At 37.5% G+C, this 26,960-nt stretch overlaps 2 protein-coding genes and 1 long non-coding RNA gene across 3 annotated transcripts; 1 reads left to right on the top strand and 2 right to left on the bottom strand.

The window, feature by feature from the left end:
* Window positions 1-667: 667 nt before the first annotated feature.
* LOC135640953 (BTB/POZ domain-containing protein NPY1-like) lies at window positions 668-6,597 on the top strand. The gene is made up of 4 exons (XM_065155847.1): window positions 668-846; window positions 3,721-3,790; window positions 3,986-5,152; window positions 5,700-6,597. The coding sequence occupies exons 1-4, from the start codon at window positions 785-787 to the stop codon at window positions 6,237-6,239; spliced, it is 1,839 nt and encodes a 612-aa protein (XP_065011919.1). The 5' UTR covers window positions 668-784; the 3' UTR covers window positions 6,240-6,597.
* Window positions 6,598-11,778: 5,181 nt separating this feature from the next.
* Window positions 11,779-12,596, bottom strand: LOC135640960 (uncharacterized). The gene is made up of 3 exons (XM_065155859.1): window positions 12,465-12,596; window positions 12,251-12,388; window positions 11,779-12,138 (listed from the first exon to the last, which is right to left on the bottom strand). Exons 1-3 carry the CDS (start codon window positions 12,543-12,545, stop codon window positions 12,019-12,021), a joined length of 339 nt encoding a protein of 112 aa, XP_065011931.1. The 5' UTR covers window positions 12,546-12,596; the 3' UTR covers window positions 11,779-12,018.
* A 912-nt stretch (window positions 12,597-13,508) lies between these two features.
* On the bottom strand, window positions 13,509-24,590 carry LOC135640951 (uncharacterized). The gene is made up of 3 exons (XR_010497501.1): window positions 23,749-24,590; window positions 23,575-23,625; window positions 13,509-23,454 (listed from the first exon to the last, which is right to left on the bottom strand). It is a non-coding gene; the product is annotated as an uncharacterized LOC135640951 (long non-coding RNA).
* Between the last annotated feature and the right edge of the window lie 2,370 nt (window positions 24,591-26,960).

Here is a 26,960-nt window from a genome sequence, read left to right as displayed (position 1 = left end):
CGCTTAGCCTCGCATGGAGGTGGCCGCAGAGGCTGCGCAGCGCCCAAAGTCTTTATTATTCTTCCTTTTGGAAGCTCTCAGTAATAATAATAATGGAGGGAGAGAGAGACGGAGGGAGGAGATGGATGCAGTATAATACCCAACGCCAGTAAAGAAGACAAAGAAAGAGATATGTGTAAGTATGAATGAATACACACGCCGGTGAGAGAGAGAGAGAGAGAGAGCGAGCGACAGAGAGAGAGAGAGAGAGAGAGGGGCAAAAGGAAGCGACGACCATGAAGATCTGATAAAAAGAGGGAGCGAAGGGAGAGAGAGGGAGGAGAAGGACGTAGATAAGACTCGTAATCATCGTCACCAGTACACGACACGCCATTGTTTCCTCTTCCCAATATACTCGCTTGCTGTTTCGCTCCCGCTTCCTGTTTGCCTTCTTTTATGAAGCCCACCAACACCACTTACCACTGCAGCAACAGCAAAGACAACATCAGCATCATCATCATCATCATTTAGAGGGAGCAGAGGAGCGGCGGCGACTTCCAGGAGGATTAATTCACCAACTCCTGTATTGAGGAGAGAGGGAGAGAGAGAGAGAGAGCGAGGCGTAGGGTGGATAGGCGGGAGGATCGGGGGGAGGACGAGGGGAGGGAGTAGTACCGTAGGCTTTAAAGAGCGGGAGGCGCGAGGAGGTTGGCGGAGTAAATACGCCTTGGGTGGGTAAGCTTGCAAGGGAGGGAAAGGAGGAGGGAGGAGAGCTCCGGGTGGGTTGACTCTGCCGGTGGTAGAGATGAAGTTCATGAAGCTGGGATCCAAGCCGGACGCCTTCCAATCGGACGGGAGCAACATCAGGTTCGGCCTTTCTCTTTCTTCGTCCTCGGTCTTCCCTTTGAAATCGTTTCTTGGTTTCGATCCTGCGATTTCTCTTTGGCGGCGCGATCCATTTTCTTGTGGGCTCGTTTGTTCATCTTCTTGATTGGTGTTTTGCGATGGTCTTTGGGATGTCAGCCGAATTCTTTGGGACGACGAGGTCGCTGTAACTCTCCGCAGCACCTCGAAACACCGAAGAAGACGATCCTTTCGTACTCGTCTTCAATGCTCTGCCTTGCTAACACCGGAATCAAGTCGATCAGTCCCCCGAGAGACTTTAGTCGCGTATGGTTCCTCCCTGTCCTCTATGTTCTGCTACTTTTGGACCGATCACTGTGGGGTTTTGTGAGGGAGCTAATTGGTTCGCCACCGAAGAGGGAGGAGGTGAAGGGGTGAGACTCTGCCACGCACTGTTTTGTGTAAGCAGAGAAGTGGCGTTGCTTCCTTGTTGCCACCTTACACGAAGAGAGGACTTGGAACGACATCTGGTTCAAGTTACTATTAGAACAATGGTTCTATGCTTCGTAGACAATGATGACGATGATGATGCAGGAACAGGTGCTCCACATTTTGCCCGACTTCCATGTGGGGGATGGAAGAGAGTGATTCGAAAGAGAGGCTAGTGAAATGGTGATCGTTTCAGAGGGAGGAATCCAACGCAAAGCAGGTGCCCGAGTCCCCGAGTCCTAAGTCCTAATCAAGCTGGGGTTGGGCTGCATCCCACTTGGGTTTGCTGGTATACACTTTTTTTGGTGTCGTACAGGTCTCACCACCTCAATGTCTTGTCTTTCATGGCTTCCTCTTACGTATCTGTGAGAAGTGAAGTTTAATTGCTCTAAAACTGCGGGATGTTAGAGCTGTTCCAGGAAGCAGCTGCAATTGCTTTAAAAGGCTCATTTAGGCAGGCTTTTGTCAACCTTTTTCCTAGTATTTGCTCTGGGAAGTAGTAACATTATCCAGAGGGGCTCTCTTTGTGAGCCTAACAGTAGTGAGATTTAGCACAGGAAATGAATGTTTTTCTTTTGACATTGTACTTTTGGGTGTCAACTGATGCAGATCTGGAGTTGCATGGTGAGTGGAACTGTAGAGAAGCTATTAATGGCTCTGCATTCCATCATCTTTCATATATATAATAATCATTGTGGATGATCTATAGTAGAAAGACAACCACTTGTGATCATATCAGATACAATAGATCCAAGCTTTATTAGAATGAGCAGAGTTTTACTTTTGGAATTTGATATGGAATGAACAAGCTTACGAGCAATAAGAGTATCATAATAAATGTTTCTACCCGGCATAAAAGTAGATTGTTCCTAATGGGCAAGAGTGGCCAGCCTGACCTTGCCGTGGTTGCCGGCTTATGCAACTTCTTTGGATTGTTCACTAAAGCAAATTTGTGGAAAGGCAAATCTACAGTTCTTTTTTTCAGAGCAGTGTTCTTCCTGTTGGCGCTGCATGATCCAGCTCTGGCGAGGAGCTTATTGTTAGAACCCATGCTGTTTATGCTAATACCTGTTGACATTTTGTTGATTTTAGAAACAACAAAAATCCACACTAGTGATGCAACACTATAATGCATTTATGTCTGGTCGACAAGAATTTTACTCAGAGTGTTGGAGTTTTCTATGACAAGATGTGAATATGATCAAGGATTGAGAGCAAGAAGTTTTGTCGCCTTTTTAACTGAATGATGGAAGAGCTTTCGATAATCTTGAAACCAATGGCTTTCTGTGGAGGAATGACATGCCTAAATGATAATAAAACTTTGTGAAATTTGATTCTATTCAAGAAATGGAAAAGATTCATAGCAAGCTTATTCACATGGAATGCATTTGGAGTCAACCGACTTTTGGCATGTGTTTCATTTTTATTGACAAGATATTAGCTATCATATTCCTACTCTGTGTGGGTTTGTGATCTGACCAACAAGAATATTGTGGTGGCTTATTCATTTTCTTCACATATCATTTAGTATGTGCTTTTGGTTAGTAAGCTATACTGAAGACTATCGGCAAACTTCCAATTTTATGGAGGAGTTGATATCTGGTTGAGTTGTCAAGTGCAGGCCGAATGAGAACAAATGTCACTGTTGATCAGAAGATTTCTATTGTTCTTTTCCTTGGGTCTGTGAACTGTGCCGAGTTTGCATTCTCCACTTTCTTTTTCATCCTTTTAGATGAGCCCTGGGGCCTATTAATCTCCATTCCTACCCTTAAACAAAGTTAGAGTCATCAAATTTCAGATGGTGCACCATTAGGAGAAACATAATTCTGATCTCAGATAAGCTGCTGATGGTTCTTCTGTGGATAAAATAAAGCTTTATCTTTTATATTTTTTATGCGGTGCTATGAGAGGATTGGCGGAGGCACATTTGTTAAGATGCTCGGTTTGACCATGGCATCATGACTTGCTTGGACTCACTAAAAAGCCCTACCCGGCATGTGAGTGTAGGTTTCATAAAAATGTCTTGCACATTATATGTCCGATGATCTATTAAGTGATGGAGGCTCCAGTTCTTCCATGCGATTGGGTTGTAGTGAACGACTCACGTTTTAACCCCCAAAATATGGTTTGCTAATGAGCTTGAAGAGGGGCTAAAACAGGTTTTATCTCATTGTGTGAACAACACAAGAACATAAACTGGTTTCCTTTCTTTTCTCACTGCATGAATTAAATGAATTTACAAGTTAATTTACAAAGATCTAGGAAAGAGGATTTTGTTATGTTTCATAATTTGACATTTTTTGCCTCACAGGCTGATTGTTTTGTTTATTTTGATTATATCTTCATATGATATTTTTTGTCTGAGATAAGATTCGTACAAGGTTTGCGACTGATGATCAACTGATGCAGGTTTGTGGTGTCTGAGCTACCTACGGATGTCAGTGTTCGAATTGGTGAAGTGAGATTTTATTTACACAAGGTCAACACCTGTCCTTAATTTAGTAAAATAAACAAATTTCTTTTGTACTAATTACAATAAAGTACTTTACATTTCAAGTACTTGTGGTTCATTTCCATGACATAATGATCGTAAAATTCTATACTTCTTATAGTGTCATGTAATCTTGAGATTGACTCAGTATGATGCTCAAGTGTTTTGAGTTTTTTGATCCAGTTCCCTCTTCTATCCAAGAGCAACAGATTACAAGGGTTAATTCTCAGGGTTGGTGAGGACAGCACAAATGAAATCTTCTTGCATGACTTTCCTGGTGGACCAAAAGCCTTTGAGATTTGTGCCAAATTTTGCTACGGAATGATTGTGACTCTCAATGCCTACAATGTGGTTGCTGCTAGGTGTGCTGCGGAATATCTAGAGATGACCGAGAATGTTGAGAAAGGGAATCTGATCTATAAAATTGAGGTTTTTCTGAACTCGAGTGTTTTACGGAGTTGGAAAGATTCCATTATCGTTCTACAAGCCACAAAATCTTTGTTACCGTGGTCTGAGGAGCTGAAGGTGGCTGGAAGATGCATAGACTGCATTGCTTCTAAGACATCTGTAGACCCAACCAACATCAACTGGTCATATACCTACAACAGGAAATTAGCAGCTTCTGATGAAATAGTTGAAATCCAACAAAGGATGCATACAGTTCCTAATGATTGGTGGGTTGAAGATATATGTGAGCTGGATGTTGATCTTTACAGGCGAGTGATGGTTGCTGTAAAATCTAAGGGAAGGATGTCCTCGGACATGATAGGAGAGGCCCTCAAGGCCTATGCGGTGAGATGGTTGCCCGATTCTTATGATGCCTTGGTTGCTGATGACTACATGAAAAGGAACAGGACTCTGGTGGAAACCATCGTCTATCTGTTGCCGTCCGATAAGTGTTCTGGATGTTCATGCAGGTTTCTCCTAAAATTATTGAAAGTTGTGATCTTGGTTGGAGCGGGTGACGTGTTGAAGGAAGAACTGATAAATCGCATTAGTATGCAGTTCCACAAAGCTTCCGTTAAGGATCTGTTGATTCCAGCAAAATCGGGTGGTGATACAATATATGATGTACATCTGGTGCAAATTCTAGTTGGTAAATTCATGGTGCATGTTGGTAGCAGTCATGATATAAACTTTGTTGATAAAAGTGAAAGCAGATTTGTGGAAATTAATACAGAGAACAAAACTTTGCTGCCTCTTGGAAAACTGATTGATGGTTACCTTGCTGAAATAGCTGGTGATCCAAATTTGTCAATTTCTAGCTTTGTTGATCTTGCTAAGTCGATTCCTGATGCAGCAAGACCGGGTCATGATGGGTTATACATGGCCATCGATATCTATTTGAAGGTATCCTTATCATACACTTACTAGCTTTATTTTTATTTTGTACCTTACATGCTGTACGAAGGGATGGTTCAAGAGACATTTCTCATGGTTCTTTTTATGGATTATTCCTTCACTTGAATTCCAACACATATTACTTGTCATTGCTAATTGATTCCTTTAAGCAGGTCTAGATTGTATCGAAAAATCTATTTGATTTTTTTCCTTCACAGAGAATTATGTTGAATTTCCGACTATATTTTTCACTTGGATCATCAAAAAAACTCTGATGCTCTTTATGCATATGTTTCCATCATTTATTCCTGAAACAAATACCTGTTACAGATTCAATTTGTGAATTCAAACTCAAAGTATCTGCTTTGATTGTTTTTGAACATAGAATTCTATCCTTGCATTCATCTCTTTTCCATGGTAGTACTTGACAACTTCTTCAGCTATTCACAAGAGTTGCTCTCGGCTGATTAACTGGTCAATTTTACAAGTCTTTCCTGCTTACATGCCATGTTCTTTCAAGATCAATGCTGAATTCCCTAACTTGTGAAAATATCAGGAGCATCCAAACTTATCGAAAGCCGAAAAAAAGAGGATTTGTGGCCTGATGGATGTAAAGAAGCTCTCGACGGAAGCTAGCGTTCATGCAGCACAAAACGAGCTTCTGCCGCTCCGAGTGGTTGTTCAGGTCCTCTTCTTTGAGCGGTTGAAGGCATCAACGGGTGTGTCAGCCCCGACCAGTGATGCTCCACATGATGCTTCGATATCCCGAGCAACCTTGGAAGAAGATTGGGAGGGGAGGGTGTCCGAGCATCACAACAGTCTAAAGCAGCAGCTAGGCAGTTTGAAGATAAAGGGGGTTGAGTGCCGAAACAGTGATGAAATGAAGAGCAGAAGCACGAAGGAAAAGAGTAGTAGCTTGTTGCTACCATCAAGATCGAGGAGGATCTTCGACAAATTGTGGGTCGGGAAGGGACAGGGAGAGACCATTAAAAGTTCTGAGACATCAGGGAGTTCACAAAGCCCACCGATCTGTGTGAAACCCGGAGAGGCCAAGTCCTCTGGTTCTTCAAGGCGCATGAGATATTCAATTTCATAAGATGAAGTTTCTTCTGTGGAGATTTCATTGTATAGGAAAAGTGTGTTTCAGCTGCTTAGCCTGATAGATGCATTTTGCTAGTGTCTTTTTTCTTTCTTTCTTCTTTCTGTTTTTTTCTTACTATCAAGGGGACTGACTATGAGCAGAAAAAAGATCTGCTTTGTATCATCATCATCATCCTCCTTTTTTTCTCACTGCCTTGTTTGATGATATTTGAAGAACTGTATTAGACTGTTAAGATTGTGTAAATTGAGGATCCAAGATGGGGTTAGATGATGCATATATAACTCTAACCTTGGGTCTTTGCATTCAAATGTATCTTTGTTTTTCTAAGCTCAGATATGTTGCATTCACTTTATATGCATCATAAAATGCCTTTATGGCAGTCCCAATATTTTCATGAGGAATGCAGATATCATCTTCCTATATGAAGCTCTCAAGAATCTGAACATAATGGCCTTTCATAAAGATTATGGGAATATAAAGATGATAAAATCAAATATTGAATAGATTGTGGGGGGATTTTAATGGAGGATTTTTTATGTGCAAAAGAAACCCAAAAACACAATATGCTTCGAGAAAGCACAAGTTGATCTCCCTGGACACTGTTCATTAGCAAATAAAAGGGCTATAGCAGCTCAAATAGTAGGACTGACTACTGTTGGCTCAAGAAAATAACACCACACACATCAATGCAGGAAGATAATTTAATTTCGAAAAAGAAAAAAAAACCTATTGAGGTCATCCATAAAGCATATTGGAACAACAATTCCTCAATCGATGCAAACTAGAGACGATGGTAGGGTTGAAGTGATAGACTTACAGAGGTCAGAACATGCCCACACAAGTTGATGTTGGATGATCGATCATCACAGAATCACTCTGCAATCGTGATCACCCTGCAAACTCAACAGTAGGCGGAACACTCCAAGATGTCATAATGGTTTACATTTGTTTGAAATGTCAACAACAGATGAAAAAACTTGTAGAGCACAAAAAATGAATGTTATTTTTCATGAATAAAGTGACGATCTAATCAAACTAGTTTCATTGTTTCATCATCTTGTTGGAAGTACAACAATTTTAGTGATTGCATCATACTATGGTACCTAAAACCTAAATAAGAAAAGTTTTTCTTTTTCTTCACATTTCTTAAAATAAGAAAAATCTACACATGCTGTCTACGCTGCTTCTGCAGGCTTTGCAAACAAATGGCAATGAGGAGATCAACTATAAAAGATGCTAAACAAGAACATTAGGCATTATATGGCCATCATCAATCCAACTAGCGCTAGACGAGAGAGATGTCACTAATGGAGAAAAAACATGAACTCTAAGACACAAGTCATATGGCAAAGGCATCAGGCAGCTATAAAAAGTCAAAAGAAAGTCGAGTTATGAAGTTTCGAAATGAACAACCTGGGAGTTGAACAATAATCTTAGAATCTCTGGCACTGAGGTTGGAACTGTCTTTGCCATGCAGATTCAAAAAGTTAACCTTAAAAGAACCATAAGAACCATAGAAACAAGTGCTCCTGATGAATATACAGACCGAACAAACTCAATCACCACAAGAGAGAGGTTAATACAGAAGATAATAATGAAAAAGATATATCCGAAAAAAATTGAGGATGCATCATGATGATAGATCAAAGATACAAATGCTGAAGGACAAGAGTAACATTAATACAAAGATTTGGTAACCATAATCAAAGTGGTGACTCGATGACAAAAAGTGGATCTCCGAAGGCCATAAGAGCTACAACAAATCAACTATATAATAATTTCACAAGAAAAACTGAGTGCAAAGACAATCTAGGACATTAAAGAAGCTCCACGATAGCAACAGGTCTAAAAGCCTTTTGGCAGTTCTAGTTCTTTCTGAGAAGATTTATTCTGAACCACCTTCCTGGAAAATCTTTAATAAGCATTTATATATTTTTATATTTGATAATAATTAGTAAAGATTTGTGAAAGCACTTATTTTAGAATGTATTCCATCCAGAGGGCATCAATCATATTCCCAAAGTGAAATTTAAACCTGGGCAAAAGCTAGTATTTCTATTGTTTTAACTGAAATTTCATAAAATTTGTGGTTACTTGAAAAGCATTTACAGATTGGGCAACTATTTTTTCTTTGATATAATGACTTTCAAAGTGGTAAAAGGACTTCAATTAAACACTGCCAACCTTATAAAACAGGGGGAAAAAAAAAGGCTAATAAACTGCAGATGAAAAAAAAAACATGATACCCAAACATAATGAAGAGTGACAAACAGTGAAGGTAGAGATTATTTACCAAATATGGTAAAGATCAAAGGATCAAAACAACTCCTTTACATGTTACAAAATGATGCATAAATACAGGCAAAATAGCATGAAGATTGAAAACAACTTAAGACTATTGACAAACAGCATGAGTGTAAGATGGTAACACAAATCAAACGTTGCTAATAATGAAGGATCAAGGTGCAATTAGTTAATCTCTTACTAAAGGCAGTGGCAAAAACTCCATAAAGCAACAACGAATTGACCAAAGATTAGAAGGGCTTATATTGGAAACATTTTAGGCACTCACTAGTATATCTTGATCAAATTAGATTAGTTAGACATCTTAGCCACTCACATAGTTGAAAGACACTTAAGCAGCAAAGAAATCACTAAAATGCAATGGAAGGACAGTACTTTACCAAAAAAAAAATAGTGTTTGGCATTTTGCAAAACTTTTCACAGTTGGTCAATGATGGAACCATCAGATTTGTACAATGTTAAATCAAAGAAATAAAAGTAAGTGATCAAGTTATATGACATCAAACTTCCACTTCAGACATTACGATAGCTCAGAAAACAGCACAAAACTTAAACACACAGTAGAACTAGATTCTCATGATCTAGATCTTTTTGTTTCAATGAAAGCCCAAAACAGTATGATTTTATGGCATAGCATCCACTAGAACCAAGCATTACCATAAAATACTATGAGGCATGTATGATGGGGTACAAGATTAAATTGTAAAAATGGTAGCCTTGTAAAGTTGAACATTTAGCAACATAAAAAGATGTATCTAAAAAAATATTAAAATGATTACAAGAAACGTGTTGGAAAAACAATGACAGAAAGAATCGAGTGGTAATGTTTAATAAAACTAACATTCTGTTGGCACAGGAAACAGGTAGAAGATCACCTGAGCATTGGAAACAAGGCAACCAAGTAAACAGGTTTGATGACCACAAACATTTTAAAATGTATAGGCCCGCTGGATCCAATTCAATCAGGTAACAGTAGCAAAATTTCTTGAGAAACTACAACATTGGCATGGATGGTTTCTGGCAAGGTATACAAAACATAAGGAGAATTGAGAGAAAATTTTCAAGGGATGATAACAAGTTGCTTGGAACTTGTAATTCATGTACAAAGCAAGCTGTCACCCACTGTATTTATGCCAAGTATATGCTAAAGTGAATTAATTATAGGAAGCTATAGCCAATCATAAATTAACAATTGGCTAACAAAGTTACCATATCATAACTTTTAGTTGTTCAAATTCTCAATCTGCTACTAGTGCCCATAAAATCTAATCTACTGTATCACAATTATAACCATTATGCTTTAACTGATTGGTTCAAGCACTCTGTGCCTTGAATACCCAAATTCCTATTTTGGTGTGTACAAGGTGAGAATCCATTATTACTTTACTTTTCTGAATCCTTATTCTAACTTCAATCTGATTAAGATCTCCATTCTAATCCAGAATTTTACCTCTCTATTAATCATCCTACAACATCACTTATGAGATGTAAGCTATTTTTTCACTCTTGTATAAGCTCTTATTGGATAAGAATTTTGATTAAAAATATGAGAAGCACAACTTCATGTTTCGTATGTTTGGTAAAATTCATCCTTTAAATGGTGGCCCATTATATTTGTTGACATGTTGACGACTATTAAATAAAAAACAATTCTAGTCTTGGCATCTCGTCAGAGAATCTATTTCAAAAATTCTGTTTATCTGATAAGGAATGTCAATTAGCAAAAAACATTTTCCTAGAAGTACTTGTTTACGTTTGAAAAACATCAAAGTTTCTTCTAAGATATGATAATCACGTACAGATTCTAAGAAATGATAATCACGTACAGATAGTACTTGAGTATTTATACTTTTCATTAAGTCACACACACACACACTACAAGGATTTAAACCTTAGTCTAATACTAGAACACACACACACACATGTCAAGGATTTAAACCTTAGTCTAATACTAGAACCAGTAAGGCAAATATATTGCCTTGTACAATTTACACTGTTCAATATCACCTGAAAAAAATAAAAAACTAATATTAACTAGTATCAAGATATATGGTTCGGTCCATACAGACCAGTACACCAAAATTTGATTCATTAATATATATGTATAAAATCCATAAAAAAATAATATTAGATTATATTTACACCTGATTACTTTATCTTAGTGACGAATGTCTAAATTCTTTTTGTGTCCCTAGGGACCACATCTAGTCCTATACACGGTTCAGTCTTGTATTTGTATTTGTACTTCATCAATCTTTATCTAATCTTCACATCCATTTCTGCACTGAACAATACGCTTTTGGAATAAGGTATCCATGACATAGTTGTATATGGATCCATACCTGTCAATATCTAACCCAGTTTTTTATCTGTATCCAACATTTTAATCTCTAGATGTTCTTGAAGCTCTAGTCATTGTCTCGGTTCCCAAATTCAGCTGCCTAACCTAAGCATTGGAAGGGTCCAGCCAGAGCGTGTTCTGGTACCCTTTTGACGTTTTTCGTCTTGCAGGACGCCTAGCCCCAGAGATCTTCCACATCACTTGTCATGATCCATGCACTAGTCCTAGAAAGATTTGGTGCTGTGAGGTGCCTTCTTATCTAAAAATCCCACTATTAACAATGTAGACCAACTACACTTGGAGAGAGCTATAAACTAAATAGTGCATGACACTCTTGTCTTCTTTTCAAACATTAACTTCGAACTGTAATGATAGATACACTAATTCTAAGCATATACTCATTCATCTATTTTCCAAAATCCAATCCTTCAACATCTATAAGACCAAAAGTTTCAAAGTCTATATTCTTACTAGTTTGTACTGTGTACAGTTCCATTAAGGCCAGGTCTAAATAGCTGAGAATACAGTTTCTAGTGTGTCGTGAAAGACTACTGCCCTAATAAAAATTCTTCTCCAGAATTGATGTCAGCAGTCTTCCCAGGGGAAAGAACTAAGTGGGTCATGGTCAGAACACTTCTTGGAGATCGAGATATATTTTTTTTAAAATATGCATGAAAAAAATCTAGGTGGATGAAGTATGACATTTTCATTGGATGTATAAATTTAAGCATGAACTAACCATCACGATGAAGTGCATAAGCTAAAAGAAGAAATTTCACAGTCTTAGGTGGGCAATATTGTTAAGAAGTCATAGGGACAGTTGCAATGGCCTAAGAATACATGAAATGAAATAAGGAATAAACAATGAAAATGAAACTTACGAAGATATTAGCTTAAACATTTATGTATAATTATTGCTTAAACTTCAAATATTTATCATTCCTAACACATACATCTATTTACCAAGATGAGGACAATCGAAGGAAACAAGTTCCCAAAAGGATTACAATTCCAACACAAGCATATCCAAAGACTTCAGCAACTGGACGGCCGATCCGACAGATCAAACCGATGTCTGTGTGAAGAGCAGCAAACTCTTTCCAATAGCAGGGAATAGATCAAAGGGAACTAGGGTTTGAAAGTGTAGGGCTGAGGGAGGGAGATGGGACCTCGGCGGGGATCATTCCCGTCGTCCAGCAACCTCTGCACCCGTTTTTTGGCGCAATACTGCCGATCGAAATGCTTGACCTGCAGAGTTCCGACCACCGCACACGAAGGATCACCAAAAGAAATAAAAGAGAAGGAAAAAAAGATCAATCTTTGGGCGAGGAGAACAGGGGAATCGAACAGGACACAATACCCAGGTGGGGCGGCACTTGGCAGCGAACTCGGCGCGGGCGGACTTGCACTGTGCGGGATAGAGGAGACCCACGGTGGCGATCTCGGTGGGCTTCTTGTCAGACTCCTTCTCCAAGCACGCGAAGAAGGCATCCCGCGCCTGTTTGTCAAAACGACTCGACGAAATCAGATACAGGGGGGATGAGAAGGAGGAAGGCGGTTTGGTTTTCGCTTGCCTTGTAGCAGGCGGCTCTGCCTTGGGCGAGCACGTCGGCCATCACGCCGTCTGAAGCAAGTTGTGGCGGCTCAGAGGACATCCACGGAGTTCAGAACGTTGGCATAACAAAAACGACAAGCCGTGCCCGAGGGTTTATATATATATATATATATAAGAGTTTCATTATGATAACAGTTTAAATTATACTTTAGCTTATTTTATGTTAAATATTTTAAAATGTATACAACAAATAATAATAATGATTAATAGTGATTAATTTGAAATTTTAGAGGCACATACGAAAGATCCTCATCTGAATGCTACATTAAAATATATAGAGGAAAATATGCCACATTCAAATTTTACGAGGACAAATATGTGAAATAATATAGTGCTATTGATCTCTTATGGAGCATGCAAGAACTAATTTGTGCAATACAACTCTTTTTGTCACATTGATGTAGCTTGAAATTTGTTTAAGAAAATAAAATCTAGTAGAAACCGAAAAAAATATTAGAGATAACTCTTATTTGATGCTAAAACACAATGTAATCCGAAACTTTTAGGTAATTTCCATTGCTATTATCATTGGTATGAAATAAACTTTTAGGTAATTACAATAAATTTATCTTGAACATTAGAAAGACATTTATCCCAAGCCCCCCTCGAGTAACATTACAAGGACAAAAAGAACCATCACATTCTAAAATATAATAAAGGACCCAAATATATATATATATATATATATATATATATATATATCACATTCTAAAATGAAATAAAAATCAACCACAGTTATAGCAATAAGTACCCCCGGAAGAATATGCACGAATGGTATGCATGAAAAGATTCATTCACAAGCACTATCTTGTAGACTAAGGAAATGGATTTGGATCGATGGTTGCAAAAACAGGACACCAACATATGCAATTCATGTAATCAGACAAAAACAACATAGCAACTTATAGAACATCCTTTCGTTCAATCAGTACATAACCAATCAAATGGCTTGTTCAACATTCAAAAGTCAATGGTTTCTCAAAGTCCATGGAGAGTCGAGGAATCTAAAATGGCCATTTTTTTTCATTAAAACAATGCTCATTGCAACACCAAAACCAAGGAAGATTTGCACACTGCAACTCTACAACGAAGGAGACTCGACGGATGACAATTCCCTCCCTCGACTGTTGAAGCCTCAAATGCGGCAAAGGTTGTGAGACAGTACACTACAAATTCTCATTAGAAAAAGACGGAATAACAAGTGTACTTAATGGTCCGAACAAGCAAGTACTCCTCTACTACTTGTTCATCTTCTTTGAAGCCTCTCATGTCCATGATTTCCTTGCTTCTGTGAGCCAAAATATTTGACATCAAGCATTTCTTTGGTCATCATGGCAAAAGTTACAGTTATGGCAGCGATCCGGAGACATCTCTTCTCTCCACTTCTTCCATGGCTTAGGCTTCAGCTCTTGGATCCAATTTGATAGATTCATGACGACCAACACGCTTTCTTCCCATCTGTTCGATTGCACTGCAGCTTCCCTTTTAGTTTTCCCCTCTGAAATAAGAGAGTCCTTTTCATGGAGATCAGTTACAAGCACTGTATGAGGAAACAAAACTCCTGATATTGGCCAATGTATGAGAACCATTCCATCACTCTCTCTGAGAACTGGTACATTGCTGAAGTTTGGCAATTCAGAACCTTGTAACCATGGAAAAGTTCTATTCGAAGGTAGTGAAAGATAATGTATTTGGACGTTTAATGCTTATGTGCATCAACTTAGAAGACCGAAATCCTTGCTTCACAATTTGTTACCACCATATTGCCGGACAAGAAAGTGCAATAAAAATGAAAAGAGAGTATAGGATGCGTATATGTCTCTTGATGAGTTCAAATTTATCTCAATGTCTTCGTCACATATGCAGCAAATAGTAAAACCCAGATAATGAACATGGTAATGTTGCTTAACTCGGTTTAGTTCTTGTCATAGCAACTTCTAACGTATACTGTATCACTAGCTTGATGAAAAGGCAGAACAAAAGCACTAAGACGCGCGAAATGGACGCAAACAAAAGCTTTGTCGAAAGCAAGGCATAATGTGAATTGAGGATTCAATGAGGAAAGGACAAGATCAATATCATTCATACTGGATTGCCCTTGTCTCAGTTCCCTCACACAAAATTGCAGATATTCAAGTAGATTAAAGCCCTCGGGAAGATAGCCTAGAAAGATCTGTAAGGACATCAAGCAATAGCTAGTCTGGACAAGATGAAAGGAACACCTAGCAGGAAAAGAATCTGCTTCTTATAGTAACATTCGGCAATAATTCCATTGGAGTTTGGCCTTTCCAGCTACTATCACTGCGATCGAGTTTCTTTGCAACAAATTAAATCGGTCGGTATGAAGGGTTTGTCAACGCATGACTTACTTAAGCTTCTTACTTAGAAAAGTAAAAAAAATAATAAGAAGAAGCAGCTAGACCGATGCAAAAATTGTCATGAGAAGCCGATTTGTTTCATCTGATCTATCCATGTTGAACTAATTGCTGAATCGGATCTAGATTTATACACGAAACAGGAATGAAAAATCGATAAATTAAAACGAAAAAAAAAAAAGACCAGAAAGGCTGCCAGACATGCATGTATAGAGACATGAAAATGTAAAAAAAAATACAAGAATTAGATTTGAGTTCGCTGTGAGATCAAAAGATGGATAGCTAGCATGATCTGGGTTTTATCTTTAAGCTTCATTTATGAGTGTAAAAGGCATTTCTTTGACAATGAGAAGCAAACATTTGCAAAGAGTAAACATAACTATTTAACACATGAGAAATCATAGGTGGTCTCTAATTTCTTCTTCATCCCTCTCCTCTATTGTTGATTATGTTATTGTTCTGTACTTAGCTGATTGGACTTTCAAAATTTCTCTCTATCCACTAAGCACTCAATTTCTTTTAGGAACCATTACAGAAAAAACTAGCCTTGGCTCATTCTCGCGTGTCGTATCATCCCTGAATGAAGAATGGTAGGAGTGAAAGAGGCAGTAGTAAACGAAAGAATCTGCTCAGTTTGTGTGTTGTGTTATGGGTGGTTCACCTATGGATAAATTGCCCAAGCACATACTCTTTTGCCTATGTTCCATGAATACTCATACCAAGATCATGATGTGTGTCTAACATTCACTATGTTGATCTGTGCTTTCTGAAAACAATGATTTTATCCTCGGAAGTACTTCAAAGTTCAATCCATGAATCTGCCTCAGATAAAATAACCTCTAATGGTCTCAATTAGCCGCAGCTGCACAAAGTTTCAGACACATTGACCAATTGAGTTCAACCTAACTGCACATTAGATGTACGTGAATTCTATCCGATTTTATTTTGAACACGTTGAAACAAATAAGTACTTTGGCAGCAAGATGAAGTCACTCTGTCATGCAATGATAGTATCTTCTCTAGAGTCTCCTTTGCTCATTCATTCATGTATAAGTCCTTGTTTTCCTATTGGTATAAGCATACAATAGAACCTTTTTCATCCTATGCTGATCATGGTTAAGCTTGGAACATTGTGTGTTGCCTTCATCCCCAAGGTTGGCCAGGTGAAGAACAAAATGAGTTTTATAATACCTTAAGGCCTTTGCCTTCGGAGTTGACATAGCAGTGAAAATTCATCCACCTTTGGGGTTGGCTAAGTAGAGAACAAGCAGACACCAAATACATTACGGCCATTAGCTTTAGGGTAGGTTGTCGAAAAGTACAAAATATATAACCTTCCACCTTCAAGATTGGCCAACTTTCAAAGATGTAAAAAAACATGCTTAACACATCACAAACTTCGCTGTTAGAGTTGGTTTAGTGTAAAAAGTATATTAAAGAGTCTTTTGAGTATTCATCCTCAGGAGGCTGGTGATAAAATTGCTTAACACAATTAGACACCCGAACGACAAAACTATTATCGTAACATTGATTAACACAATATGACACCCGAAGGATAAAACTATTATCATAGTCCTTTAACACGATCCATGCAGAAATTGAACTAGTTAAAAATTGTATAAACAATTTAATTTTGACTCTAATGTGCCATATTAAATTTGAACCCTATAAGGTTTCTACCAAAAATTCTACAACTTTTCTTAACATGATCCATCCAAAATTTAAGATTGCTTAAAGCCTTAAAAAAAAGATCGACTTTATCAAATCTGAACCACTCCAACCCCTTTGATCTTGTTTCACTTTCAACAAGGTGGACTTAGGAAAAGCTCATTCTAAACCTGAATATAGGAAATGCTTTAGCGTTTACCAACAGATTTTGCTTTTGTAGTCAAATAAATAATTGACCAAGCAATTGATAATGGTGGAGGGATTGTGGCGTTGGCACCGACGATGATAATCATGATAACAATAGCAATGGCTGAAGGTGCTTGCGGTCGTATTTATAAAGGTGATGATGAAGACCATTCTTATGATGGAGATGGTAATAATGATAATGGTCCGTGATTATGGTAGCAGTAGCAATGATGAAGATTAGTATTGTTGATAATGATAATACTGGAGGCAACAACAACAATAATGAATGATAACGATCACAGGTTGATAGAGACAGTTGTTACAGTCATGATGATAATGATAGTAGATGATGGTAGTAATAGCAATGAAGATGGCAAAAGACGGTGGCAATGTTGAAACAATAATATTGGCAGTGATGATAATAACAGTATGAGTAATGGTATCAACAATAATATAGACGCTGATGTCAAAAGATATTCAATTAAAGAATCTTTTAAAGCAAAAATCTGGAGGACATTTTGATCCTCCCTGAAGAAGTTCTTTAACTTCTCCCAAAAGCTCTTTCAAAAATTATAATCAAACAACCAAAGTTTGACCAAAATGCGTTCTTTGATAACTAATGTTCTTAAAATCTTTTCTGAGCTTCATCTCACTGTCCTATCTATAGATTTTTTTTTTTTTTTTGTAAAATAAACTGTATGAAAATCTTATTAAACTACCTAGGTAATGATATTATTTAGCTTTTGTGGCTTTCTTAAATTTTAGTAGCATTTCAATTATGGCCTCTTAGTCAGAATTACCCTAATTTAAAAGGTAACCAAGAATTTATTATTAAAATTAAATAAAAATAATTTTCATTATGATGGATCTGAAAGGATTTATATAATGTATTTATGAATCACTTGTCTCTTCTTCCAAGAAATTGAAATGAAAAACCTCAATGTTAATTCATGATCCTACAATTTTGTAAATCAAGTTATCGAACTGCTAAATATGGTTCATGTTCCTGGGTCGACGAAGAAAAAAGTAGAGCATCAAGTGGTGATGGACAGCTAATAGAAATATTTGCCAATAATTAATGATAAACTCTTAAATGATGAAGACCTGTAAATCACAAAACACAGTAATTTCAACAAAATATGGAAAGAAAAGTTTGGAACTCAAGATTAAGTGTGTCTATGTGGCATTACTGTACAGCAGATTGCCAACCGAAGCCAAGTAAAAAAGAAATGCATGGCAATACTCACTCTTACATATGCGATATCAGTACAAATGAAAATTGCTATCACTTGTTTTTCAATTATAGATACATGTTTCACACCATGGCCAGGTCGCAGAATCTACTTACCAAATAGATCAGGATCAGAAATACCGGTCCTGGCCATCAAAATTTCTGAATCATGTGTTGAACATGCCTGATATTTAAAGATTGCAAGGGCTCAGTCAAACAGTGATTTAAAAAGGCGCTCGGGCGCTCGCCTAGGCACTCGGGCGAGAGGAGACGAGGTGAGGCCCGAGCGCCTCGCTTCATTTCTAGACGGCGTGCTTCAAAGAGGCGCCACCTAGGCGCTCGCCCGAGAGCTCAAGCGTCAGGCATTTCGGGTGAGCGCCTGGGTTAAACCAGGCGACCGAACTAGCAGTTTAGGTCTGGTTCGATCTTCGGTGCTTTAGTTGGTTCAATTGAACCAACTAAAGCATCGATATCAGTGCGACTTCCCCAACCCTAACTCTGCTCGCTGTTTACGTTGCTCGCTGCCGCTGTCGCTGCTCCCACTGCTCGCTGTTGTCACTAGCTTTTACCGCTGCCGCTATCGCTGCCACTGTCGCCACTCGTCACTCCTGCTCCCGCAATCGCTGCTCGCTGCTGTCGCTGCCTCTGTCACCGCTCGTCGCTCCCGCTCCCGTTGCTCACTGCTACCGCTGCCACTGCCACTGCCACTGTCGTCGCTCACTGTTGCCACTACCACTGCCGCTCTCACTTTTCTCAACACCCTCGATCTTCCCTTACACTCTTCTCTTCTCTTTCGCTTCTCCTCTTTCGAAATCAAAAGTATACTGTTAAAAGTATACAGTATACTATTATATTGTATACTGTTAACAATATATAATATACTATTTACTATATACAGTATAACACTATTATTTTGATTTTAATACTATTAATTTTGATATTATTAATTTTTAGCGCATCACTTCACTCGAGAGATGGCCCGATCGCCTCGGGCGTTTTTGGATCATGGTACCTTTTGACGCCTAGCGCTTTTTAATTCATTGCTCACAAATGCCCATTCAACTGTTGTCTGCTTGTATTATATTTGCAGCTCCATTTATACCGTAAGGCACCATTGTTTTGTGTGTTACTCTTCCCCTTCCTTCCAAGTAACAATTCAACACTAGTGAGATAGCATAGAGACTCCTGCTAGCTCCTTTTTGTTCATATAGTATTAATCTTTAATGGAATATAGCAATCACTTGGAAGAAATAAGATGGATTGAAGAGGAAGATGAAAAGCTTCGAAAGAAAGATCAATTGAGGGTTTGGACATGGAGAAACATATGAAGAGATTTGACAAGCCGATATGATGATTCAATTTCCTATAGGTTTTTTAGGAGGCATACTTTGGAAAATCTTTCTAATGGAGAATCATCTAGTTTTATAAAGGATATTAGAATAATTTATTCTAGATAAGAAAATCAATAAAAAGTCATTAATTAGTTGGCTTAGAAACTCTGAGAATTGTTTGAAAAATTAAAGAATCTTTAACCTTTTTAGGTGCTACCTTTGGGAGTTTACTTTTGTATCTAAGTGTACTCTTTTTTTTCTCAGTTATAATAAGTTATTTTAAAGTTGTTTAGATATTTTAGGAGTTATATTTTGGGTTTATAAAAGACATACAAGTTCTCTAAGAGATTACTCTTAGAAATCATTACCTACGTTGATTATACTAAGGCTCTTAAACCGGAGCTTATCAGAAATCATTACCTAGGTTGATTATACTAAGGCTCTTAAACCGGAGCTTATCAATGGATGAAACTGTTCAGATTTGAATGAAAAAGAATTACATTTTCTCTCTTCTAGCCTCTTTTTCTCCTCTCTTTCTCTCCCTTTAATCTCTAATCTCACTCCTCTTTTTTTCTCCTCTAATTTTTAATCTCTCTCTCTCTATTTCTCTACATCACCTTCTTTACTATCTAAACTTCAATTTCAAATTCTACATTACCTATAAGAATAGTATCGCCTTCCAAATAACACAGACCTCATGTGAAAATAAAAGAAACGTTTCACTTCATATAGAGGAAGCCAGTCAACAAAGTCATGCCATTCTAAGGGTAGAAAGTGGTAAAATGCTTACATAGTAATAAATAAATCCATATTGACTATTTTTCCTATGGGATTAATTTTTACTTTAAATACTATTGAACAAATGTAATACAAGGAGTAAGGGTGACATTGCAGTCTCTTGCAATCAAACACCATCCATGGCAGTCTCTTGTATTCATTGACCTAGTTTTCCATCAAAACAAATGCTAATGATTCCTGGATCTGACAACACCCGTATCTTAATTCTTCACTAGCCTAAAATGTCAGACAAACAAATCTTTATATAAGGTTTGCAATTTTGATATGTACCGATGTATCGATTAGGTATCGGTATGATATGTACCGAGGTGTACCGATGATACATAGGGACATACCAATGATACAACCAAAATTATCAAAAACAACTTCAAGAATATCTAAAAAATTAAAAAAAAATTAGATTAGGATTTTTAAGTTAAAAATAAATATAATTTTAGTATAATTTTAACATAAATAATGTAAATTAGGAAATAATAATGACACCTTTTTTGAGCTTTGAGGAGTAACTTTACGGTATGTTTTGAATCGTCCTCCCATTAATATTTAATTATCTACAAAGAAATAATTTGATTGTTAGATTATTTTTTAAATAACTTAAACTTTAAGATTCAAATGAATTAAATAATTAATCAACGAATATATCTGGTTCTACCACTAAAAAGAACGTTAAGACTCCACGAGTGATGTATTGGGGTCCTTGATCCTATATATCTGTATATTAATATGATATGTTTGTCAGACTCAATCCTAAAATTGATCCCATGACATAGTGTACTGATACACCATATGTCATCAGTGCAACAATGTGATGATGGTCGTAATCTGATCGTCGTGAACCACATGTCCGAGGCTATCGATACAAGGTGTAGTCTAATCGTCGTAATCAATCAGGGTGTCACAAGCTAATAGAGTTGAAGAGATCGAGAGAGCAAAATGAATTGAAAGAGGAAGAAAAATATTTAAAAACCTTCTTTTAAGCCTTAAACGATTAATTTGACTATTTGAAATAGAGAAATCTCAACCCTTGATTAGTAAATGTCAAAACTTGACCTTTACCAACTGGCATAAGTTGGTAATGATTGGATTTCCGAACAATAATGATCAGATTTCAACCATTATCGCTCGATAAAAATATCGTATCGTTCGATACAAGGTCATGTGATGATATCACCTGGTAAAGGACGATCCTCGTACCGATATCTCATCGAACTAGTATGTATCTCGGTATTAAGTGATACAGGTTGGCACAGCAAACCCTATATTTATGTTAATAAATAGTTTTTGGTTTTCACACAAGCTGACAATTGAAAGGTGGTCAGTCTTAACGAAGAAACCAATTATGTTAAGCTAGTCAGAATTACTTGATCTTAGAGCAAATTGGATGAAGCGGATATAAGAAGCAACGGATGGAGCACAAGATTCACAATAACGACTAAAGTCAACCAGAATAATGGATAGAGAAGAGTACATATGTTTAATACAAAATGAAAGAAAAATTATAAAAGTCAGGATGATTCAAAATGGGATGTTTTCCTAAACTGAAAAGATCATTCAAACAGGAATGTTATGTGCTCTTAATAAGTTATATCAGAACGATACTAAACCATTATCCTGAATCTTCTGCTAGGGTTCAGGAGACTAAGCCACATCACAGATGCATATTATTTTTTCTCCGTGTGGTAGATCCATTGGTGATTAAGGGAGGGGCTATATACCTTCATATGCATATTATTTTTTTCTCCGTGTGACATATCCATCTATCACTCAGATCCATCTTATCTTTTTCTGTGTGTGACTGATCCATTCTCGATTATAAGGAAAGAGCTACATACATTCCGAAATAAATAAATAAAACTGCCTTAAGCATCAGAGTGATGGATTGTAGCTCAAAGATGACCAACAAATGAGTGAGACAAATTAAGTCACAAGTACATGATATGATCAAAGATTGTAATGGAAAAAGACAACGTAAAATTTTTTGCATCATAAGACAAAACCAAATGCATCCGAAAATAAATACAAAAATTAGAATGACACATATAATTTGAGTAGAAGTGTTATCCATATGACTAGGAAAAAAGTGGGTAGAAGTCTCCATATGACTAAGGAAAAAGTGGCCAATTGGATAAAAGTCTCCACATGACTAAGAGAGAGGTGGTCCTAATGACAAGGATTTCTTTTGTGTTTCTGGATAAGAATCACCATGTTGAATTCTTTTCTATGAATTGACAGTTTTGACTGAATACACCCTTCTGTCCTCATGATGTGCTCATCCCGTGATGCACAAATAATGTTAAAAGTTTCTATCTAATTTGTTTACCTTTTGTTACATATAGCTTGACTATCTCGTACCAAGAGTTGAAGAAGGATTCAGTCAAAAGCCAAGTCTTAATCTATTGAGAAAGCTCACTTTCTTGCCTTCTACACATAAAAATATTATTTAGAACCAACAAAATCCATCCATCCCATTCACTCCATGCCACAATCCATCATGTCATCACTCTTACCTCCATATACGTTCTATATATAATCCAAGTCCAAGAGACTGCACTTGCATCTTCAATAGAGATCACTCAACCACAATTAGTTTAGTTTGCCACATTTTAAGCATCATATTACTTTGATACCCACAAAAGATGTAGTTAGAACTTAGAAGTAAATTGGATTTTCATGATGGAATAAAGAAAAGGCAAGTGATGCCTGTATATTCTAAGCCGAGATACAATTTGTTAAATCGCGCATGTTAATTAACATTAAAGAACATGTATCAACTGAGTCCTCTAGTAAATTTTCTGTCAGCCAACTTTATAAGATAGTTAAACACGAGGACATATCATCCCCACACATCTCCCTCATCAAGAAGGCAAAACATGAATTTTGCACTCGATGCGCGAGATCAGGAGGTCAAGTGTCATCCTCTTAGCGATTGTCATCAATTTATCATATTTGTGTTCAAGGTTCTCATGATGACATAAAATATATACCTAATCCTAACTTCTTACACATTCCCCTAATAAAAGCCATGAATTAGTCGTCTAACAGATATCAAGTGTGTCACACTACAAAGGTATAACTACACAACTTGGTGGAAAACATTAGCGACAAGGAAGTTACGAAGAGCTGTCTCATTACCTTAAGCAAAAGGAGAACTTTCTGGGAGCGAGTAGCTGAGACCACAGAAACCAGAACCTCCACTGCATGAACCTAAAAGCAGACAAGTCTTTTCCTCAACTTGCTTCTCTACCAAACACTGGTATAGAATGTCGACCATGGAACGAAATCCGACTTCCAGCGAGAGAATGGAGGACCACGTCAATGGTGGTTTTGATGCAGGAGCGAAGCAAATTTTAACTGAAGCAACTAACGAGCAACATAGAGACAAGAATCAATATCAAATGAAAAAGAGACAGCATCATATGAGAAGCTGATACGACTCAAATAAATAAGAGAAAGACATTTATGTGGATAGCAAGAGAATACCAAGTGGAGATAAGTGACCTGATAGCTCCAAAGTGAGAGGTGCTGCATCCACTGGTCAAACAGAAAGAAATCCGGTCAAACAGAAAGAAAACAGAAAAAAGCAAGGAATGTAAAGAAAGATCAAGGTAGCCGTAGCTCACCATGGAGTCATGGTTGAGGAAATAGTAATCTTACCTACACGATTATTACAGTTGATCTACGCCCAAGAAGAACGCAACGAATTCTTGAGGATGGGTTTTGGGCATGGATCTTGACGAAGACTAGAAAGGAAAAGAGGAAGAAAGCGGAGAAGGAAAGGAGAGAGAAGACAATAGGCATATGGATGGATCATGTACTTCGCCCTTATCCGAAACAATCGTCTCAAAAGTCACGCTTCCATGATCCATAAGTTCCAGTCTCTCCAAGTCTGAAATAGACCCAAAACTAGTAGTAGTAGCAGTACTTGGGAAACCAAGCTGATTAAAAAGACAAGCGAAACTAGTCAAGACAGCATCGAAGTTCGAGGAGGAGGAGGAGGAAAAGGAAAAGCCTGCCTCGCACGAGCGTCCAATCAGATCCACCATCGATATACCCACGCAAGGTTGCCTCTTTCACCAAATCGCATCATCGTCACCGTCATCAACCCTCATCACACAAGATCAAAGAAGCAAGGAAAGAAGAAAAAGGGAAAAGGAGAGCAGATTTCTCTCATCCGGCACCGCCAGGGAGACAGGGATGACAGAGAGAGACGTGAGCACGCAACGGCGACGGCATCCCGGCGACACCCACGCCGCTGTGTGCTCACTCTCTTCTGTCAAGTAGATCACCCGGGACGACGCCGGAATCGATGCATATAATAACAAAGCCCACATAGTCTAGATTGGAGGAGGAGAATGAAAAGAAACCAAGCAGAAGAGAGGCTCGCGCGTCCACCACCCAAGACTGCCTCCGCCTTCGCTCTCTCGTCTCCCACTCATCTCATCACCTGATCCAATTCTCCAATTCTAGGGTTAACTCCGCTCCCGACTCTTGGCTCACACGTGTCTGCGCTTCCCGTGACGACAGAAGAACACGTATAGGAACGGAGAAGGGAAAAAACTATGAGGACTCCACCCGCATAATAAATCATATGCGACCGTTGTATCGGCCACTCGTTCCGTGACCGCAGCCCGATCACGGTACTCGAAGGGTGTCAATCAATGCCCGCTCCATCTGAGAGGGAACCAGGCCGGGCCCACGACTGCCGGCGCTCGTGATTGGAGGCAGTTAGGACATCCGGAGACGTGTCGTCGCCTTCGCGTCGCCGTACGAGACCGGGAATTTCTTGTGTTCCCACTGGGGCTATGTACGTTCCTGATCGACGCACTGTGGCGTGATGGACAAAGCAAGTCCTGCTACCTCCTTGTTTCACCGGTCACGCATACCTGACTTGTTATTGGATCCAACCATAGGGTCCCACATCATTCTTAACTCGAGAGATTAGATTGGCGAAGGTAATGTCACGTTGATTAGACTCCAAAGGCTAATTAGTCTACAGCCTGTTGACATCGTTGACCTGGTCAACGAAACTTTGGGTGTATGCTCGAAAGATGAGCGCTATTAATTGCTAGTGAAGATGACATTTGAGGTGGTGACATGAGACTCCATTGTGGATGCGGCTCAACCAAGTAACTTTGTATTTCTCATGTCATTGACGTTTTACCTCTTCGTTTGACCTTATAAGCTTTGCACCATGGTGGAGTCATCTCTTCCTCTTTGACTTTGTAAGCTTTTTTTTGCACGTGGCACAATAGCAACTAATTCCTTTGATGAGATCAAATGACCTTTTAAATACTCTCTCATGAAAATTAATTTTCAATTATGTAACTAGCATCTAATTCTCTGTAAATTTATGGATATAAAAGAATATATATATATATATATATATATATATATATATATATATATATATATATATATATATATATATATATATATATATATATATATATATATATATATATATAACACTCTTGATTAGTTCCGATACGAGAAAAATTAAGATTGACTTATAAGAGTATGATGAATGCTACTATTAACTTCAGCTTAACATTTTGATCAATTGTTTAGATCAAACAAAGTTGATAGACCAATTAACCCATTAGACCCAATATATGTTGTCATGACAATATATATAATGTATGATATTTGAAGGATTCTAGTCTTCATTATTGAAAATCTTTTTTGAAGTGGTTCTTTTTTATTTGTTGTGGAACTTGAAATAAGAAATGCATAAAGAAAAAGGGGGAAAAGTATTCAATTGCTTGGATTATGATGAATTGTTCAATTAACGAGCCTAAGTTTTTCATGAAAAAATACTATTGCGTTCAACAATATCATGAATTTGTATCAATAAACATTTTCTACATGGATAATTAAGTTTGATGCATCTGTTTTGCGTTACTAAACACTACATATTAGTGGTTGCAGAATGATTCAGTTTTTCTCTCTTTAATTTCCATGAAATGTAATGTATTGCATCGAATGTCAAAATTACATGTTTCTTGTTTATAATGAATCACTGTAATATGGAAAACACTAACAAATTACAATTTGAAATTGCATGAAGAAATTGATTGGGTAGAGAACTTAGCCACCCTGAAGAACAAAAAGAAATGTGTGTGTGTGTTTCAAAAAATTATTTTCTATTTATTATATCAAACGACAAATAAGATATTCTCATATAGACTCGAATATAAGACATATCAATAATACAATAATACACTAATTATTTGGATGTCTCAAGTTATATATATAAAAAAAGTGTGTTAGCAGTCCATTCGACACTACAAATCTGCTTCTCTTTAATCTAACTTCACAGGACAATTAGAACATCAAGGAAATTGGTGATTACATATCTATATGCCGAGTGAAGGCCCAAGGAAAAGTAATTTTTACATTCTCTCTTTTCCTTCTCAAATGTGTTGATTCAAAGTTATTGGGTTTTCTCTCTATCGGCTTAAGCTCTGATATAATAACAAAAATTTTGATTAGTATTTTTGGTAATCTAATTAAAATATTTATCATGGCATCAGAACAGATCGTAAGTTCTAAATCTTCATCCGGTTCAATCAATACTCCTGTAATGTCTTCATGAACTAAGTCGAGATTAACTTTGTATGTGAGAAGGTGTGTTAAAATTCATATATACATTGAACCATTTCTTATCAGTTTAAGCTCTGATGCCATGGTAATCTAATCGTGATTTTTTGGTAACCCAATCAAAATCTTTACCACTTTTGATAGTTAATGTGTCAATATTAGAACCTTCATCATTAATCAACTCCATACTTTATTGTACATTAGATAGATATATAACATGGAAAGTTACACACAACAAAAACTATCATCTAGTTTTCTTTCAGACC

The sequence above is a fragment of the Musa acuminata genome, chromosome BXJ1-4 (genome assembly GCF_036884655.1).
Source record: "Musa acuminata AAA Group cultivar baxijiao chromosome BXJ1-4, Cavendish_Baxijiao_AAA, whole genome shotgun sequence".
Lineage (NCBI taxonomy): Eukaryota > Viridiplantae > Streptophyta > Magnoliopsida > Zingiberales > Musaceae > Musa > Musa acuminata.
This window is presented reverse-complemented; position numbering and strand designations above follow the sequence as displayed.

What these genes read in the sequence shown, in the direction of transcription:
- LOC135640953 (XM_065155847.1), top strand. Translation starts at nt 785, where the DNA reads ATGAAGTTCATGAAGCTGGGATCCAAGCCGGACGCCTTCCAATCGGAC. An exon ending in TCGGACGGGAGCAACATCAG is followed by an intron (nt 847 to 3,720) that starts GTTCGGCCTTTC and finishes CAACTGATGCAG; the next exon opens with GTTTGTGGTGTCTGAGCTAC. An exon ending in CCATCGATATCTATTTGAAG is followed by an intron (nt 5,153 to 5,699) that starts GTATCCTTATCA and finishes TGAAAATATCAG; the next exon opens with GAGCATCCAAACTTATCGAA.
- LOC135640960 (XM_065155859.1), bottom strand. Translation starts at nt 12,545, where the DNA reads ATGTCCTCTGAGCCGCCACAACTTGCTTCAGACGGCGTGATGGCCGAC. An exon ending in GCAGAGCCGCCTGCTACAAG is followed by an intron (nt 12,389 to 12,464) that starts GCAAGCGAAAAC and finishes TTTGACAAACAG; the next exon opens with GCGCGGGATGCCTTCTTCGC. An exon ending in CCAAGTGCCGCCCCACCTGG is followed by an intron (nt 12,139 to 12,250) that starts GTATTGTGTCCT and finishes GGAACTCTGCAG; the next exon opens with GTCAAGCATTTCGATCGGCA.